At 41.6% G+C, this 17,811-nt stretch overlaps 1 protein-coding gene across 1 annotated transcript in view; it reads right to left on the bottom strand.

The window, feature by feature from the left end:
- KIF5C (kinesin family member 5C) overlaps positions 1–17,811 on the bottom strand; it is an 86,640-nt gene that overhangs the window by 49,641 nt on the left and 19,188 nt on the right. The window contains 2 exon segments of the mRNA XM_050899854.1: positions 3,397–3,470; positions 10,360–10,450. Of these exon segments, the coding sequence (XP_050755811.1) occupies positions 3,397–3,470; positions 10,360–10,450 (165 nt within the window).

The raw sequence follows: 17,811 nt of genomic DNA, 5'->3' as shown, positions 1-17,811 counted from the left end.
ACTAGTGGGTGACATTGACCTGTTTTCCAAGTTTCTCAGCTTTTATTAGTATACTCAAATACAGTCTTCCTAGACATCGCTTCTTTATGCTAAAGCTGGTGAAATGACAGTCAACTTCTAAGCATCAACCTAGAATGAAGGAAATTTAACACGAAGAACTGACATAATCTCTCTATCTCAAAGCCTGTACTTAAAGGAGTTACTAGGTTTCTGCCCTCAAATTACACACACATCTTGTGGAAAAAAAAGGGGAGGGAATATAGATAAATCAGTTACTTTGCTGACTGCCTTCCCTATAAAGCAGCACTCAGCTGTATCTAAACTGTGAATATTTTATTTATATTAAACAAATAATATTAACTGCTTCTACTGCAGAAGGTAAGTGTTATACCAGATCCAACATCCTATTAAGCTTCTCAAAAACTAAAAAGTCCTTGTCATATGATACACCATTCTATTTCAGACTACAAGAATGAAAAAGAGGGTGATTAAATAAACTAAATCCCTGATGGAGGGGAAAACTTGTATGCACAAACACACACTTAAACCAAACCCCAACACTTTGTTTTACCTTGCCAGCACAGCACTCAGTTCCATCACACAGCACTGTTATCGAGCAGAGACGGCAATACCATTTTCCACACTATCCGTCCCTTCTCCCGAAGAAGTCCTTGAAAAGCTCAGGGAAACCAACTGACTACCCCATATTACTGCATGGAAAGAGTTTTCCCAAAGAAGGGAAAGGCATTTTTCCTAAACTAGGATAAACAGATTTGTTGATGTTTCTTCAGTGCGCACAAATCCAACCACAGGTATGTCTACGCTATACAGTAGTGCAAAATGCACGATTCCTAAGGCAGCAAAGGCAGCTACAGAACCCGAAATGCAGAGTTATGCAGTGCCCCCTTTTCTATAGTGGCTTCGATCGAGCTGGGTTGTTAGCTCAGCCAAAGGCTGGTTTGAATTCAAAGTTTTGTTGCACAGACTTCTGTCTGCACAGAGGTGCATCAGCTTTGGGATCACTGCACCAGGTAAACATATCCCCTAATAATTGTGGGGAAGTGACAACTTATAAAAGGATTTAATTAAACATTCTCCTAACCTCAACAAGCCCTGTAATAATTATGCTTTCCTTTACATAGCTTTCTTCTAGCTCAGAAGAGAAATCAATCTGTAGAACATGATCAAGTGTGCATGTAACTCAACCACTGCATCTACAACTTCTTGGGCTCTGGCCTTCTCACTATTTAAGTCAGTAGAAACTTCAGTGAAGCAAGATCACATTCAACACTTTAAGAAGAAAGATTTAAGATCTTTAAAACGCTGTAACACTAGCAGTCTGTGATGCATTGAAAAATACTCATTTTTACTCTATTATAAATGGATTTTTATTTAAAAAAAAAAAAAAGAGATGATTGAAGCAGGTCCCACTATAATTTATGGCGACCATAAACTTGAAGGGAAGAGAAAGGTAAAGGGAGGCTATTCAGTGGAAAGCTGGACTAAAAAAAAAAAAAAAAAAACAAAAAACCAGCACTCTCATGGATTTGGCTGTAGCCTCAGAAAGAGTTTGGAGAAATGTGCTGCTGCTGCCATGCTGACATTGCAGTTAATAAGCTCCCCTAAAGCACCCGGATGGAGAGTTCTCTGCTCATTAAAGCCTCTCATTTTAATAAGAAAATTAATTTCCACATTTAAACATAGCAGGCAGGCAGCAGCCAGTGAAGTGTAACATTTGAGACAGTGCTGTTTTATTTCAGGATGTTGACATGATAACTACAATCTATAGGGACCTAGTATTGAAAACTCTACTATAAGGTCAAAGCCCATCAATATAATCCTATGGGCAAAAAGATGTAATATTTAAGAAGGTATCTGTCCTGCTATAGAGGTTGGCAAATGTTTTATCTAGCACAGCAGAAAGACCTATGTATGTCAGAAAGCCTATCCTGGCTATATTATACTACCGTGTCCTGTTTAAGCTTAACACTAACACTATGAAGCATTTCACATTTCACAGAAAATCCTCCATAACAGCTTTACCAAGAGGATTTACTATTTCTTCAACTTCAGACTATTTTTTTCTTCCACAACATGCTTTAGCAACTTTACAAGAGGATGTTACGTTAAAAGGGGGATTAAAAGTGAATATAGACTTGATTCCACTTTAAAATGACAGCTTACTTCTTTATTAAAGAAGTAAACCAGCCATTTTTCTACAGTCATTTTCTTTATCACAGCTTGTAATTCTGAATATAAATTGGCTTTAAGAGATCTTTCCCCATGCCACGTGGAAGCACCAGCTCAAGCCCTGCAGACATTTTGATTTAATTACATTCAGAGCTGGTGGATTACTCAGTCATTGTGCCATCTGTGAGGGCTGAGCTAGTGATTTCCCCCATTCTCGCAAGGACAGACTTAATTAGACGTGAGGCATCAGTTATTGCATCCTCCAGGAAAGGAGCAACTGTGGCAATCAAACAGCAATTTCACCAGGGCCTGTTGGCTCGAGAGAATATTGCTTTCCTTCTCCTTTAACCTTCAGGTTAGGTAGGTCACCTGTGTAATCGTGTAGCAAAACCATCTGATGATATTAAACAAACGAAAGCTCATTTTTTCCTTTCATTTAGCAAAACTTGGCTGTAGACCTCCTGTTTAAAGTTCACAGTTGAACTGAAATGCTCCAAGACATAAATACCCAGCTTCTACATCATTGTGATGGAACAATCCTATGCAAGGATTAAATGCTTGAATGATCCTCCTTTTTTAGCACGAGACTAAAATATCTAAATGTCTTCTAACTGAACAGTTAAAAAAAAAAACACAGGAAAAAAACTACACTGTCACACTTCACGTAGCATAAATATGAACAGACTGAGGACTTCAGCCACTGGAATTTGGTATAATTTGGTATTCTTCTCCTCCAAAGCAACAATTCTCAAATTTATCCATCTGTGCTGCAGCGTGCGAGAGTAGTATTCCCAGAAGGGGAGTGCAAATGAGAAAACCAATAACCAAGGCATGAATTTTCATAATCCGGCGTGCAAGGGAACTCTACAGACCCTTATTACTGTTTTCATTTGTGGATTGACAAATCTCACTCAAATCCTTTAAAATATACGCATACCTAAACTGTTATGACAAATATGGAGAAACTATACGTGATATTTTTCACCCACCATTTGTTAGTTTAGCTAGATATCTGTAGACATCTCTTGAAAGAAACTCCACATTGAAAGAAATACTACAGCTTAAAATGAAGTAGAAGCTAAACATACCCAGACCTCTTTTTATATGTCACTCACGGCTGAGTGCTCCAGATAGCTGGTTTGTTCAGGTAATTGGTACATATAATTCTACTGCTGCTACCAAACTGCTTTAATTTTGCCACTGTACCTCCATAGTATGCGTTTTTCCTGACGATGTCTGTCCATAAGCAAAGATTGTGCCATTGTAGCCTTCAAGAACATCTGCAAGAAGAAGAAAAACAATTAAAACTCTTATTGACATCTTAAAGCTGAATTATCAGCATTTCCTAAGTCTTCTACAAAGTTGTAGCTCAATTAGAAAATAGTTTGTGCAATAAAGAATGGGAAAAATATGACATAACTAGCTACCTTCAGGGGAAAAAAAAAATCCGTAATAAAATCTAAATTAGAGAATTGAAGAATTATTGACATCTCTCACTTTCCTGGGAAAAAAAAGAAATCTCTGGACACTAGATATTATCCAATATACCTGTGTAACATGGGAAAGAGAAAACTTAATTGCTTGCATTTTAAACCATCATGCACCACAGAGAAAATTAAACACACTCGTACTGTATATTTCTACTACTATAACACCCTCAACAGTTCACAGCCTCATTAATTTCCAAGCTTGTCTGCAAAGCAGGAGAGCAAAGCAAGAAGAAAGTCAGATGGACAGGAACTTGCTTTATTGAAAATATACTTCTCTCAAGGCAGAATGAATAGTTTTATATTGCATTAAGATATAAAAATATCCATTTTTAACTTCGCAGTGGTTAATGTCCATACTAGCTTTCAGAAATCCGGGAGGGTTGTAAATCAGCTGGTTCTTAGGCACAGTCCCACATCCATTCATTGCTGTTGAAAGGATTACTAGGTTGGACTTGCTCCAGGCAAGTGAATTTAAAGTCTTAAGTAGGGCCACCTATTTACACAGCTTTCATGTAAAAAAGAGTAATACTTATTATAGTTGCTAATAAAGAATGAAGGAAACCTTCCATCTAAAAACCAGTGGTGATAACCCGTGCTGCTCCCATCAGGCTCCTCTGAAAGACCCCCCAGAGCCCCCGAGGGCAGCGAGAAGGACGCTGGCCAGGGTGCTCTGCTTAGGGACGCCCACCTTCCCCTCGCCACCGTGCCCGATGCATCTTGCCGGGGGCCAGCAGCATCGTACTCGGTACTGGAGCTCTGCCATAGGCCTCCAGAGCAGAAACACCAGACAGAGAGAGAGCAGCAAAGCCAGGAGGGAGCCAACAGCGAAAAATAAAAGCAAAAGGAAAGCTCGACTCTCGCAGCCTGCAGAGGGGACTGAGAACTGTCACCAAAGCCCAGCTGCCATCTGGCAGGGCAGAAAGTTTCCTGTCCACGGCCACTTCTGAACCCATCTCCTGCTTTTAGAGTTGGCCTCCTCTGCTTCCGAAATATCTATGTTTCCCACCCTCTATATCTATACTAATAGAGGCTACCAGGAGAAAAAAGTCTATGTGTGTGTGTGTACTTGTAGTAAATATATACACATGACTATATTATATATTATTACATGTCATATATATTACATTTACATAAACACACACACATATAATCTCCTTATTTGTATCTCCATATGTATGTATGTAGATGGTCCAGATAGGAAGGATAATTAAATAAGACAAGTTAGAAAAATATAAAAAGAATGAAGAAGGAACAAGCATGAAAAAAATTCAGAGAAAAACCACAGAAAGGTGATTTCAAAGAAAAGAAATGGATAAAAAGAAAGGAAAGAGAAAGAGATCTTTTTCAAAGACAACTGCTACACAGACTCACATTTTCTGTACAGCTATACTGAGTAAGGATGAAATTGGAATGAAGCCATTTTAAAATACATATTCTAATTAAACACATAATGCAACTGTTTAAGTTGTGGCAGAACTATTTTGGAGAGCTGAAGAGGACAGACATGCCAGAGGTTGTATAGACCTGCACAGAGTATTGCTGGGTAAATTTTTCAAATCTTGAAATCTAGGACAATGACAAAGTTAGAGACTATAATTACTGTCATTATGGTATTAACATTTTGTATGAATTTAGCATCCTCATCTGTTTATAAAAATAGAGACACTGCTTATGCTTGTTTTAAGGAAAAAAGTTTAAAATAAGTAATTATAAATAATAATTGCATAGATAAAAAACCAGATGTCCAGCCATAGAGGCAGTGCTATCCTGAGTTCATGCCTTTGACCCATTACTTCACCAACAAGGCTTCTAAATAGGGCCAAATTTCATGTTACTGATATTTCAAAATGTTCATTCACCAGTGCTTTTCTGAAGGGACCATCTCATTGAACTGTCAGTTCAACACAGAATGAACTTGAGAGGAAGGGAAGGGCTACAACAATGGTAGCTTGAACGCAGGAGAAACCAGCTGGCGAGCCTCGCTGCTGGCCCTCCGGCTGCACCACCTCCAAAGCCCATTCACTTGAACTTTCATGGGTGCAATTTTAATGGCATTTTTTCTAATAAATGCTCAATATATACTAAGCATTGCCTTTGGAAGACATCAAAGTATTAACAAGAGAAAATTAGCTCCTTGGCAACTTCCTGAAGATTGTTGATGATTAAAACTTTAAAACGAATTCTGCTAGGAGCTCCACTCAACTTGCACCAATGGGTCTAACCTGGGAGAACCAGTAGAAACACGAAGCGCAGGACCGGGGAGGTAGAGAGAGAGCTGCAGCCAAGGATCTGCAGCATAAGAGTGGTGGCAGCAGCTCATGAGATAAAAGTTATATCTTGTTTTTTAATACAAAAATATTATGTCCTTTTAAAAAGTTAATCAGATTAATACTAAATTTCAAAATAGCCTATAGGCAAGGCAATATTTAATGCAACTGTATTTGAAATTTTTTAAATAAAAAGCTTACTTGACACTTTTCCTATTAAGCATACACACAAGCACAACAGGGAAGCAGTCATATTTAACTTTTGAGGCTACATCCAGTTGTAAGTACTCCGTATCTATTGTGCATAGAAGGCTCCATTTTTGCTGGCCAGCAAGGAAAGAAAATATTTGTGTTTGGACTTTTTTATTCTACACTAAAATCTAGCTGGAAGTTGGAAAAGAAGGAAGGTTCGTTTTCCTCTTTAGATGAAAATCAGCACATGGGTAAGATGAGCTAAAGTGTCTGGAAGGTGCATAGAACCAGAGTTTCAAAGGTGTTTAGGCATCAAAAAATATAAATAAATGTCCTGGGGGGTGGTTCAGAGATCCTTGAGCAAACATGTGCAACTCCTGTTTGTTTCTAAAATACCATCTAGCATCCAAATATCTTTAAATTCCCAGGACAGTTAAACAGAATCTAAGAGTTCACTACTACTATTTCCTCTTTTTACGAAACTTGGTTAACTTTACAAAAAAGAAAAAAATAGTTTGAATTAGGGAAAAAAAAAAAAGGTTCATTATCTCCAGGTGAATGCAAGGTACAATGTCAGCTCTATACTGGTACACAGCCTAGGGGGAAAATAACCTGATTAATCAACTGTTATGTAAGAAACTGCTCAGAATTTGCATCAATGTATACTAAGATACATTCTGCTTGAGGAAGCATAAATAACTTACCTTCCCAACTAGCAAAAAATACCTTATTCTATTTAAAAAAAATAGTCTTTTGCATCCCCTGCAATTAAAAAATGGTGGTCTCAGTAGCAGAAGAGGTTATTTTTGTTGGAAGGCTTTCCACCTTAAGATAGTTAATATACCATCTGTCAACTGAATAAAGAGAGAAGACAGTCCCAGATAGAAACAGCCTGCACAAAACTTAAGAGTGAGGGAGAGAGAGGGAAAAAAACAGATGAAGAAAGTGACTGAACCTTTCATGTAACTCATAACAAACAAAAAAAGTCCAAGTGCTTTTCTTAATTCCTGGTCCAACTCTCTCTACAATGATTTTCGGTTTGATTTACCCTCCCCACAAAAGCCAGATACTCAACTCAGCCACTCAACTGCTGCCAGATGGCCTTTTTCCTGACGAGGATGAGTAGGACAAGTAGCAACGGTCTAAAACTGCAGCCCTTATGTTGGGGCTACAACACAGATTCGCTCAGGTTAGGGACCCAGAAAGTCTTTCCAGCAGCACCAGAATGCCCAGCAGAGCTCTGCAACAAATGGCCAAGGGCGGCTGTGGACTGGAGACCTTTCGAATGGACTGCTGACAAGTATAGGAGTCTTAATTGCAAGAAGAAAGACCAAATGGCTTTATGGAAGTCCTTTCAGCCTCATTTCGACGACCAAATTTTTAGCACTATACTTATCTTTTCCATCTCTAAGCTTTCTAGTTCTGTGACGCAGCATTTGAGGCCTGTATTTGTAACCTGTATAGAAAGTCAATAAGCTGCCCAGTGAGAGCAACCCCCACCACCCCAAAAAAAAAAAAAAAAAAAAAAAAATCATTAAAGCAATTGTCTCCTCCTCACAGGACACACAAATGTGCAGATGTTCACATGTGCACTAACGTGCTCACAGCTCCAGTGCTCAGCAATAGCTTGGGCCATTATATATTCTCCCCTCCATGTAATTGTAGGAAAGTTGCAAAATCCAGATACAGACATCCATCTGTGTAGACTGAGAAGATAAAGCTGTTTTCTGGCAATAGAGAGCAACGGGAAACAAAGCAAAAGTGGTGGCAATCACACACTATTGTTCCCTTTCAGATTTAGTGATATTTCTTAGTTTGGTTAAAAAACCCACAAATACAAGTTCCCGAACTGTGGTCATATGCACCAGTGATGATTCCCCACACACTTCCACTACTGGTACTTCTGCCCTTGGGAGTACCTTGAACAAACATCACCCAGCGCCCACCCCGATGCAAATCGCTGTAACACACAGATTGCTTCTCCTCCTCTAAAAAACTCCTTATTTCTCATGTTTCTCACGTATGGAATGTGAAATACTTTGACTTAGTCATTGAGCTGTTTACTTAAATCTAATCCTATTTCTTCTTTAGTGAAAAAAAACTCATTTAGATCATTCTTATTGTCAACACAGTTATTATAACCATTGTTTTAGAGACTGTTAGGCCAGCTGGCATTTTCTGTAATAACATTAATCACAATGAAACCATCAGCCATTTCACGGGAGTATAATGAAATCTGATAACAAATGGTAACCTTGAAAAGCTATCTAAAAAAGTCTCAAAGATTTAAATAGTGCTCCAAGTTGTAATGCACTCAGCTCACATTTCCATGTAGTAAATTACATTGTTCCAGTCTATCAGAAACAGTGCAGTCTGAGTCACATTCTTCACTTTACTAGGCTTTAAACTGGAAATTAAATGTAAGGAAATGTAAGCCCAGAGCTCAAGAACATCGCTCCAGTAACGCTGTGCTCTCCCTCCCTCTTTCCCTGTCCTACACTCTCCTTCTCCCCCTCCTCTCCCTTTCTCTCCCTCCCCATCGCTCTCCTCCTCTCTTTTTTCCCCATTTCTCTTTCTCTTTTCCTTTCTTCTACACCCCCCCCCCCTCAAACTTGCCTTTCAAGTTATCGAGAAGGTCCAAGTTAACACACATGCAAAAGTATGTTTGAACTCTATTTTCAAATAGGACTTTGGAAAACATTTGCCTTTCTATTTGGTTAATGAAGACTTAGTCACTGATACGGGTCTTCCAAATTGCTCTCAAACAGGGTTTTATTCCTCTCACCATTTTCACATGACATCAACTTCCACAGGGGATAGAAATACCCTCCGCAAGTCTACAAATAGCGATGTGCTGCTTCTGTTAGCACACACTGTAGTATTGAAACAGTTCCCCAAACTTCCAAAAGTTGAGTGGTGTGTCAGCAACCCGAACTAATTATTTCAAACCTCTACAACTCCAGTCCCACCAGTTTTTATTAAAGGCTTACCCGTCTGAAGTCAGAATTGCCGTAATTAGGCTCCCCTCTGAGAAGAGGCAACTGAAGTCTTACGACTCATTTCCTCTCTCCAACATCAAATAATTTAGCTTCTGGTCCTCACCCCAATCATCTAGACTACACGCATGTTGGTTTGCTCAAGGCTGAGCCAACCAATTTCCTCCAGAACAGAACCCAGGGTTTGCAGCAGGGCTGCTCACCCCTGGGAGCTCTCCCCACCGGCAGACACACAAACTCTCAGCAGATCCAGCTCCCCGCCTGAAATGCCAGCGAGTCCTTCAACACTGCTTCAGTAGCTCCTGCACCTCTGAGCCACCCCAAATCTCTCTCCCCACATAAATTCCACAGTGTTCAACATGCAGCCTTGCGTTGCTATACAAGCACAACTCTGACCAGCTCTGACACCATTCCCACTGTCTACATACTTTGGTTTAAAAACAAAAACTGAGGACCAAATCTTGGAGGGCACAGGGACACCACACAAGGCCAGGGAACAACTAGACCAGGTACTACGTGTAACCCCTGAGACGCTGTAGCAGTTGTGATACCAGCACGGACGGACTATCCAGCATCAGAACCAAGTGGGAGGTCTGAGGGTGATTTGGTAGGTGGGGGAAGTATGGCAGGCAATTAAAATGCACCCACAAAGTTTGATTCTCAAGTTAAAATCTTGAAATTTCAACAGTTTATGAAGGTTTAGTTTTAAACAAATAGGGTGCTACCCAGTAGGCACTTGTGTTCTCATTTCATTTTTAAATACAAGCTACCTACATGCAAAGCAGCTACAAAACCAGTGCCTTCTAAGTTTTCCTTTAATAGTCCATCCTTCCATTCAAAGACACAGCTATTCCACGCTCATCCAGTACTGAACGGTCTCATGCTGCATGAAGCATATGCTTTTCGTTGCTTATCATATATCACAAAAAGCAAGTACTTGTGTGGAATAACAGTCACACACAAGGAGAAAGGAAGGAACAACTACTGCAATTCCTTCAGCTCTTTTACTTTTTGTTTGTTTTGTTTTTTGGGTTTTTGGGGTTTTTTTTGTTTGTTTGTTTTTTACACAGACAAGTCCTTAAAAAAGAAAACGCTTGGATTTACTATACTAAACTCCCATACAGACATCTAAACATTTATTATCCTGTCTTTAAATAGCTTGAGGGGACAGGGAGACATCTTTTCCCCTTCCCCCAAGCAGGAATAAACAAAGACAACACCTACCTTTAACAATCTGCTTGGCACAGGCATTATAAACTTGTTCCTGGGTTGTATTAGGAGGTAACACTCTATCAAAGACATACGGCTTCCCTTGCTGCAAACAAAAGAGAAACTCTGTGAGATAAAGAACATTTAAACCAGTTTATAGACCCAATTTAACAGGCATCCTGAAATGTGGCATTTACTACAAAGGAAGCCATTCAGTGCAATGGAGATGACAATATTTTGTTGACTAAACAGATGTGACATCTTGCGTACTCCAAAACCATCTTTTCTATAGCTGGCAAATAAAACGCAGCATATGTTTTCTGTGTGTTCACATTTGGGTCAGCAGCTACAGTTGCAGAAAAGAATAAGCTGAAATATCAGCAATTGAAAGTTGCTTATTTTCTCCCTCTCCTAGGAGTTAAGGGGGAACAGCCATACAAATATTTGCAAAAGATTTGCTGTTCTTTGCTGCAAACTAGTGAAAGCTGTGGTGTGAGAAACAGCTATCAGACCTGAGAGAATCAGAAGTTTGCAGGTCCTGAGAGCTGCCTCCTGCTGAGGCCGGCGTGGCCCAGCACAGTCCAAGCATGGTCCCAGCACACTATGTGTTCCTTCAGCAGAAATAGCCTGGTTTCAATTCTATGCCAAACATGCGAACGTGTGTCAGTAAATCCATAGGTTAGACCCCAAACAGGCAGCCCAGTCAGACTGTTATGTTGCCCTAAGCTTGTATTTTATTCAGAAATTGTCATTATTTTTACCCTTAGTACCAACAAATAACAAGATGCTGTGTGGAAAGAGCTCCAAAATGACGTTTTGAATGGGATCGGTGCCATTTCCAGGTTGTGAACCACCACTGCCTCGCCACAGACACTGAGCTGCCCTAATTCCCAGGTGACACCACAACTGACACTTACTCATATGTATATACGATGTAGCGCAACCCGCACATACACTTCCAGAAAACTTTGATTCCTCTTTGTAGCGAGTATAATTGGTTACAAGAGAAACACATATCAGCAATCCTAAAAATAGGTTTGCATGACACTTAAAAGGCAAATCAATTCTTAAGACAGCAGTTCAGCTCCTTACAACTCAAAACCAAGCAAGACGTTTGCATTTAAAATACAATTCCTTTGTTTAAAGTTACACTAAGCAGATGTGTAACATCTTTCTCATCTTCCATCAAGGCCTGTAATACTTCCCTTTGAAGATGTGACACCTGCTCCGAGAACAGCGTACCGAGAGCTTCAAAGCTAACTGCGAGGTGGCTGGGTACCCGATGTAGGAGTCTTGTTCTGTTGAGTCGACGTGCCATTTCTGCCATTTGCAGCCAGCTGTTCAAATGCTGTGCTCAATTAGCCATTTTTGTCACACTTTGATTTTACTTCAAGCAGATCATAAGCTTACACTCGCCTGCTCCTTAAACTCCGGTACTTAACAGCCACAGGGGAAAACAAGACAGAGAGGTGTTTGCCTGCAATGTGTTCTTCATGTTTCATCCCAGGATTTCGGATCTCAAGGATAGGAAGGCAATTTATAAATCACTTAATAAATAATTCATGGTCTTGTGCTGGTATGGGGTGAACACTGGGCCATCCAATCGCCCCACTTGGTACGACACAAGCCCAAAGAGGCGACCCAGACCAACATCACCAACGCAGCCCCAGACCCCAATCCTCACCCACGGCAGCCCCAGCACCCGGGAGAGCGGTGGGACTGCTGGGAGCACCCAGCTGGCACCTACCCCAAACTCTGTCTCTCCACAGCTTTCCACAGACAGTGCATGTTGTGTGGCTCTCAGCTAAACAAAGCTCTCTGCTCCCAGGATGAGAAGGGCTGCCCAGCCCTGCTATAACAATTCTGGGACAATTTCTCAAATGGACTTTTTACCTACTTAGCCCCATTTTGCTTATTCCAAGCACGAGACAATAAGCCCTAATGCAAGAGGCCAAAAAACACACAGACACACAACCTCAGCGATCCACTTATCCCATTTATTTCCTTCATGCCTGAGTTGAGGCTTATTAGCTAAGCAATGTGAGAGACTAGCAGAGAGCGATGCCAGTACATCAGCCTACCACGGCAAACACAGCACTCCAGGCAAACATTGCTCTGGTGCAATCAATCCAGCTCTTCTACTGAACGACTGTAATGTCAGAGAGCCCCAAAAAACAATCCCATCATAATTGTGCTGCACGCAGCTGGAAGAGGCACTGGCTGCAACTGTTATTTATCTGCCAAACTGAAAAGCTACAAACGTAAAGCAGCAATTCACAAACGTGCTACATAGGTCGAATTTCTTCCTCAGGATTTTTGTTCTGAGAAGCTAAAAGACTGGAACACCCATCACTGATACCTGAAGAAAATAAATGGACGTGAAGGATCACAAAGCATCTGTCACCAACCACACAAAATGAGAGCGTTCCATTATCCAAGCAGCACTTACAGGTTTTTGGGGAGGTTTTTTTGTGCTTCATCTACGCATTGATCTTAGACAAAGACAACTCAAGGCTCACGCTCCTCTCCACACAGGAGAGTATGATGAGTGGGCACAGACTCTCTGTCTACCCTCTGTTTGAGAGTTTATATCTCTTTTGCTCTACCACCGCTTCTCCTCTGCCCAAAATCCTCTCAATCCTGCTCAACCCTCTTCTCCCCACCTATGCCGCCAGCTGCACTCCCTGCTCCTTAGGCTCCTCATCCTCCTCCCTCTTCCTTTGTTCAGAAGTTCCTGCTCGGGTCTCTGATGTTGGAGAAATGTTGGGCACCTCTCGTGTCACCCCACTCGCCTTGTTCTGCTTTCTGACCCTTCCATCCCACCAGCTCTCCTTGGAGTCCTCCTCACCACCATCTCCACCCAGCTCCAGGCTCCGGGTGGCAGGCTGTGACCTTCACCGCCTCTCCCACTGGGTTGTCCCTCACCCCTCCACGTCCCAGCGGGCAGCCCACAGATCCACTCTGCACGGGTCCCGCAGGAGCTCACCCTCAGCTTATAGGGGCTGGAGGAGACGACAACACCTTAGACAGGGAGAAGACGCCCAGCCTGAAGGAAAGCTGTGGCAATTCAGCTGCCAAGATACTGTGAAGATAGAAGATCTTTCTCTGGAGCAAACTGTAAGGTTTTGGATTTGGTTGGGGGTTTTTTTGTTTTGATTTGGGGGCGTGTTACTGTTATAAGCTCTTAATTTTTGATAGACTTTCCTCAAAGGTAACAAAAGCCATATCCATCCTACAAACATCCAGGCAACATTCTGGCAGATCCAAAGTTTTTGCTCCAAAACAGAGAGGGAGGGTGAGCGAGCATGAACATCACCTTATTTTTAGCATGTTCCCAAGCAGTACTTTTTCCCCTATTGTCATCTTCAGAAATAACATAACTGCTTTTATTTTTTTTTCAAATGTAACTCAGCTTGAATTAAATACCAAAATCAGGAAGACTTCAGCCTTATTAGAGCTTATTCAAGAAAGTAATAAGCAGCTAGAAAAAAACTGTTATTTTCTGAGTTGATGCTAACAGTTTTATCTGTGCACCTCCTCCATACATTATTTTTCAAACTTTCTCATTATATGCAGTGTATTATCTCTCACACATAAATCACATCTTCCTTCCTATGCGATTACTTCCTACAGTCCCCCTGACAATCTGTTCCATTAACTTACGCCACTGCTGCATAATGGCTAGGATAAGTGCTCCGATCCACCCACACAATTCCTGTTGAAGTTGTATTGACAGCAAGATAGATTCTGTTCTGGCCCTTTGATAGCACGAAGAATGCTATTCATATGTATTGCCAATTATTATTTCACCAGCTTTATGTTTAGAGTTTCCTACCAAGTTTACAGGCTTGACATTTAAAAAAACCTGAGGATTTCACAAGCACAAAAAGGATCTTAACCATAAATGCATGTGCTACCAAAACCATCGTTCTACACGCAATATCACAGAGCAGTACTACCCCTAGAAGCTAATACAGTCTCAATTAAAGATAACCAAATACATTTCCTGTTTAAAAAAGAAATCTCAACTCTCCTAAATTCCACATAGACAGGAAATGAGAAGTGCTCAGTGCTTAGAGCTGCATGCTAAGAATTAGGAGCCTTAATGCAATTTCATGATTAATTCCCTGTGATCTTCAGACAGACGTTCAGGGTCGACTCCACCAGTGTATCTGCAGGTTATGATGCTAAGCAAGACGACACCTGACTTTCAGGTATCTGAGCTCGGAGGCAGAATCCACAGTCCAAGGTCCATCCCCAAAGTGCCTTATAAAAACCATGGGCAAGGTGAGATGGCTTAGAACAGAATTTCCAACAGCCAGCATGTAGCTCAGATATATAATTGCAAAGTAGAAAGGAAGAAGAGAGCATACAAAATGCTGGGTTTCTTTGCTTTTTTGGGGCTGTGAGGAGACATTTGAGTCAGATGAGGAATTATAGCCTGAAACCATCCCCTAGAATTAGAGATACCATCCAGATTTATCCCAGGACAGATGCAAGTTCATGAGCTTGCATGTGAGCAAGTTATATGACAACTGGTGGTTGTGAATATGCCTAGTGCAGTTCTGACCCCAAACATACAAGCTCTGCTGATGATGGAGGTGAAGTTCATTCATACTTGCCTGCAAAATACCACGCCAGCACATCCTCGAGGATCCCTCGTTCATTTTGAACGAGACTCAAGAAGAGGTCACACATTCATTTTTAAAAGACAGAAAAACATCCATCGGTCCATCCAAGGCTCATCTCCACACGTCCCAAGGAGCACAGAAGCACAAAGGCAGGCGGGGGACCCAAATGGCAGACTCCAGAAAGACGCACCCTGACAGGGCTCCTGCCAAGGCTTGTCCCTGGAGAGCATCTGCCCCATGGTCCAGGTGTGAAGATGTCAAGACAGCTCTCAGGATCACCTTTCAGGCTGCTTAGGGGTACAGCACACATAATGGGACGCAGGGGAAGAACATTTCAGGATTGCACAAGAGTTAGGGGATGATTAGGGGAGGACAAAGGCAAGGAAAGGGAGGGATGCGGGTGATTTGGGGAGGAACAAACATGTAAGCAGGCTGCTGGTCACTATGCTTGTCTGGCCATGCCCCAAACCCAATCAGCACAGTCCTGTGCTTACAGAATCACAGAATCATTTAGGTTGGAAAAGACCTTTAAGATCATCAAGTCCAACGTTAACCTAACACTGCCAAGTCCACCGCTAAACCATGTCCCTAAGTGCCACATCTACATGTCTTTTAAATACCTCCAGGGATGGCGACTCACCCACTTCCCTGGGCAGCCTGTTCCAATGCTTGACAACTCTTTTGGTGAAGAAATTTTTCCTAATGTCCAATCTAAATCTCCCCTGGCGCAACTGGAGGCCGTTTCCTCTTGTCCTATCGCTTGTTGCTTGGGAGAAGAGACCGACACCCACCTTGCTACAACCTCCTTTCAGGTAGTTGTAGAGACCGATAAGGTCTCCCTGAGCCTCCTTTTCTCCAGGCTAAACAACCCCAGTTCCCTCAGCCGCTCCTCCTAAGACTTGTGCTCTAGACCCTTCACCAGCTTCGCTGCCCTTCTTTGGACGCGTTCCAGCACCTCCATGTCTGTCTTGTAGCGAGGGGCTCAAAACTGAACACACTATTCGAGGTGCAGCCTCACCAGTGCGAGTACAGGGGGACGATCACTGGCCTAGTCCTGCTGGCCACACTATTGCTGATACCAGCCAGGATGCTATTGGCCTTCTTGGCCACTTCTGCTTCGCATCTTCTTACTAAATTCCTTTCTAACTCTCTTTCTGGGTGAGGGAGCTCATTCTGTGTGCATGCATGTGTACGGGGGTCTAAGCACCAGCAACTGAAGTGGGACCACAGGTCACAAGGTCCATGTGTCCGTGCTGCCAGCTGCATCTCCCTGCAAGGAGGCCTGGAAAGGGGCTCAGCCTCACCTCTGCCAGGCTGCCGGATTCAGCTCTTCCTAATGGCCGATAGTTAGGGCACTCAGCTGAAATGGGCAGAGAGATCGTGTACACAGGGTCCCTCTCATTCATCTTAGTCCTCTGTCCCCTCAGAAGGCAGGCATGTTCTTTTCTCCACAACCTGGTCAAATAAAGGCATCCCCTTTGCCCCTGTAAAAGGGGTGCATCAGTCATGCAACCATCAGCTGATAGCTCAGGAAAACTTTTGGTCCCTGCAGAAACAAAACAGTGCCAAATCACATGGCTCAGTTTATCAGATGAATTGTTTGGCAAACTGTGACTCTGCTGAAACTCTGTCATTATTATTCTGGCTCTCTATTCAAGTCAAAGAGTTTTATTGATCCAGTTGGAATGAATGATCTATGAGTGGATTTAACATACCACACAAGATGCCACTGCCAATACATACAACAGATGAGTATATAGGTAATAGAATCATGTGATACGTAGGAGCTTAATTAACGGGAAATTATTTTCCAGCTAGTTTTCACTATCATAAGTGCTCTTGTAGGAGAGGTTTTATAAATAAAAGATATATAATTGCAGGCCTGGAAGACAGAATTTTTCAAAGAGCAGAAAGCAAACTATTACCAGAGGCAATTCAATTTTTCAGTGAAGGCACATCCCTCGCACAGCACCTAGTTCCTCCCTTAGAAGGTGGCATAAAACACATTTCTTCCCTCTAGCCTGTAGGAGTAGGAATGAAAGTCTATACTCCCTTTGAAAATGCAGAGGCCACATTTACTGAATGCTGCATCAAACTTGCTCCATTCGCAAGTGGGATAAATAGCTAGCCCTGCAAATTCCCCCTGGAATTAGATAGAACTTATTAGATAGAAGGACTTCTTTTCCCCACAAGTTATAGAGATTCTGCAACTACAAGGTTGTTACTATTTTGCTGATAAAGCACAAGAAATAAACAGGATCTATCCCATTCTCCTGAAGCCATCTATCTCTAGTGAGAATTGAAAACATGATTAAAGACAGAGGGAGAAAATAAATGCATGTTAGCAAAACAGTTAAATTTAGGTATTATGTTTTCCCTTTATTCGGTTGTACTGACTAAGGAAATGCTACTGCCATCCTATCCATTTTCTATGTTAGTTCGCCCTTCAAAAACATTGGGGCAGTAGAGAGTCACCTAGTGGATGAGAATTCAGAATATTTGGGATAAAAAAATTAAGGAAATTTATTCAGAAAAACCTGAATACACTACATAGTCAAACCAAGTTGTCCAAAAGAAATTCTTAAATCTTGGTAATACTCCTAAAACTCAGTTGGAAAATAAATTAAAACAAGCAGTCATGTATGAACAGGCACCGCAGAGCAATTTGAGCCGAACACAACATTACTTTTGCATAGCGGGCTTAATTATTGATCTACCTTATGAATATTTCTGTGGAGCTGATGGAATTTGGCTCATGGCCAGAGATCCACTTTTAGCTTTCACTCCCGGCAGAAAGAACCTTTAACTCCTTGCAACAAATCCTGTTTTCAGAAAG

The sequence above is a fragment of the Gymnogyps californianus genome, chromosome 7, assembly GCF_018139145.2.
Source record: "Gymnogyps californianus isolate 813 chromosome 7, ASM1813914v2, whole genome shotgun sequence".
Lineage (NCBI taxonomy): Eukaryota > Metazoa > Chordata > Aves > Accipitriformes > Cathartidae > Gymnogyps > Gymnogyps californianus.
The sequence above is the reverse complement of the archived record's forward strand: the minus strand, read 5'-3'. Positions and strand labels throughout refer to the sequence as shown.